General features: G+C 46.0%; 1 protein-coding gene across 1 annotated transcript in view; it reads left to right on the top strand.

Moving 5' to 3' along the window:
* The window catches only part of LOC107717754 (TBC1 domain family member 13-like), a 6,787-nt gene extending 5,365 nt beyond the window's left edge, over positions 1–1,422 (top strand). The window contains exons 9-11 of the mRNA XM_016524589.1: positions 470–680; positions 1,021–1,184; positions 1,258–1,422. Of these exons, the coding sequence (XP_016380075.1) occupies positions 470–680; positions 1,021–1,184; positions 1,258–1,422 (540 nt within the window). The remainder of the gene's footprint in view (positions 1–469; positions 681–1,020; positions 1,185–1,257) is intronic.
* Positions 1,423–2,231: the final 809 nt, after the last annotated feature.

The following is a 2,231-nucleotide window of genomic DNA, read 5'->3' as shown; positions in this document are numbered from 1 at the left end:
AGAGAGAGAGTGTGTGTGTGTGAGAGAGAGTGTGAGTGTGTGAGTGTGTGTGTGTGTGTGTGTGTGTGTGTGTGTGTGACAGTGACGTCCTGTAAGGGAACGAGCACGTGTGTCATCATTGTGCCTCGCTGATGTTAGACTGACAGCGGCAAGAAACCAAAAATGTAGCATTGCATCAGTGTCTCACTGCAAGTGAATGGGTGCCGTCAGAATGAGAGTCCAAACAGCTGATAAAAACATCACAATAATCCACAAGTAATCCACAGCACTCCAGTCCATCAGTTAACATCTGGAGAAGACAAAAGCTGAAACAAATCCAGCATTAAGACGTTTTTAACTCAAATACATAGAGTCCATAATCCATAATAACGCTTCCTCCAGTGAAAACTGTTCCTTTAACGGCGTTAGAGCAGCTTGAGGAGTGTGATGTTGATTTCCGTGTGTGTTTGATGTTTTGGGTGTGGTTCAGGTGAGTTCTCCGGGGAAGGCGTTAAACCTGTATCCCTCTAACGAGTACGAGGTGTTACCGAACGGCTGTGAAGCGCACTGGGAAGTGGTCGAGCGGATTCTCTTTGTCTACGCCAAACTCAACCCGGGCATCGCTTACGTTCAGGGCATGAATGAGATCGTGGGTCCCATTTACTACACCTTCGCCACAGACCCCAGCAGCCAGTGGAAGGGTGAGGCTTTGACTGCTGTCTGTAGTGACGCCCTGTAAGGGAACGAGCACGCGTATCATCACTGTCCCTGTTAGACCGATGCGACTGGGTGATTTAATGGTGAATCTCTCTGTTAATACAATAAATGCATTGTGTTACAAAGAATAACATTATGGATCGTGAGATAATAAGTTGTAGTAAAATGCGTCTGAACAGCACGATCACCCAAAGCGCTCACAGATCTGATTGATCAATAATGAAATCTGCTGTTGTTTTCTGATGGAGTGTATCAATGAGTGGCTGCAGCCTGTTATGAATGAGACACAGACACGTTCATCAAACACTGTTCTTCTGTCTGTAGAGCACGCGGAGGCCGACACGTTCTTCTGCTTCACCAGCCTGATGTCCGAGAACAGAGATAACTTCATCAAAAGCCTGGACGACTCTCAGTGCGGCATCACCTTCAAGATGGAGAGCGTCTTCTCCAAACTCAAGGAGAAGGACACGGAGCTGTACCTGAAGCTGGTGAGGATCAGGATGAGGCTAACGCTCTCGCTTTAACCGCACGCACTCGCTGACGTCTGTGTGTGTGTCGCAGCAAGAGCAGAACATCAAGCCGCAGTACTTCACCTTCCGCTGGCTGACGCTGCTGCTCTCTCAGGAGTTCCTGCTTCCAGACGTCATCCGGATCTGGGATTCGCTCTTCTCGGATCAGGAGCGGTTCGAGTTCCTCATCCCTGTGTGCTGCGCCATGCTCACGTAAGATCTGGCAAGCCAGAGGCGACAGCGGCAAGGAACCAAAACTCCATCGGTGACAGAATGGAGAACAAACCTTGGGAGAAACCAGGCTCAGCCGGGGGCCAGTTCTCCTATATCTCGTAATTCTGACTTTATAACTCTGAGAAAAGAATTGTGGGAGAAAAAGTCACAATTACCTTTTTTTATTTTGTATTCAGCGGTGGAAACGGGTTCCATAGAGTGAGCTCAGCACGATCGCTCAGTCAAAGTCTCAGCTCAAAGATCTGATCAATAATGATATGCAATGGTGTTTTTTTATGTATTCTATCGATTAGTTGTGCATCAAACGAGGTCAGAGATGTGTGAACGCTGAAGAGAGAGAGAGAGGACACACATTTAGCATTTTAGCTCAGCATTTCCGTCTAATCAGCCGATATTGTCTTTAATAGCCTGCAGCATAGCACTTCATCTTTTATAACATGATTCTGTACAAATATATTCAATCTGGATTTTTGTCAAATCTTGCAACAAGATGTTAAAAATGGGGTTTTTTTGGTAGCAAATTACAGTTTTTGACATATATGGTAATAAGAAATATTAAAAAATAGCTTAAAGTAACTACAGATGAGCATGTAAAGCAAATATCTTTAAAGGAAATTCCGTGTGGAGCATGCCCTCGAGCCACACAATCTTCTCACCTTTTTCCTCTTCTGGGATCAGAATCAGCCGAACCCTCACGCTTCACCTCACACACTCCATAACTGTGTGTGAGTGTGTGTGAATGTGTGTGTGTGGGAGCGCGTGTGTGTGTGTGTGGGAGTGTGTGTGTGTGTG

Source organism: Sinocyclocheilus rhinocerous, unplaced genomic scaffold, assembly GCF_001515625.1.
Source record: "Sinocyclocheilus rhinocerous isolate Xijiao unplaced genomic scaffold, SAMN03320098_v1.1 scaffold693, whole genome shotgun sequence".
NCBI classification, from domain to species: domain Eukaryota; kingdom Metazoa; phylum Chordata; class Actinopteri; order Cypriniformes; family Cyprinidae; genus Sinocyclocheilus; species Sinocyclocheilus rhinocerous.
This window is presented reverse-complemented; position numbering and strand designations above follow the sequence as displayed.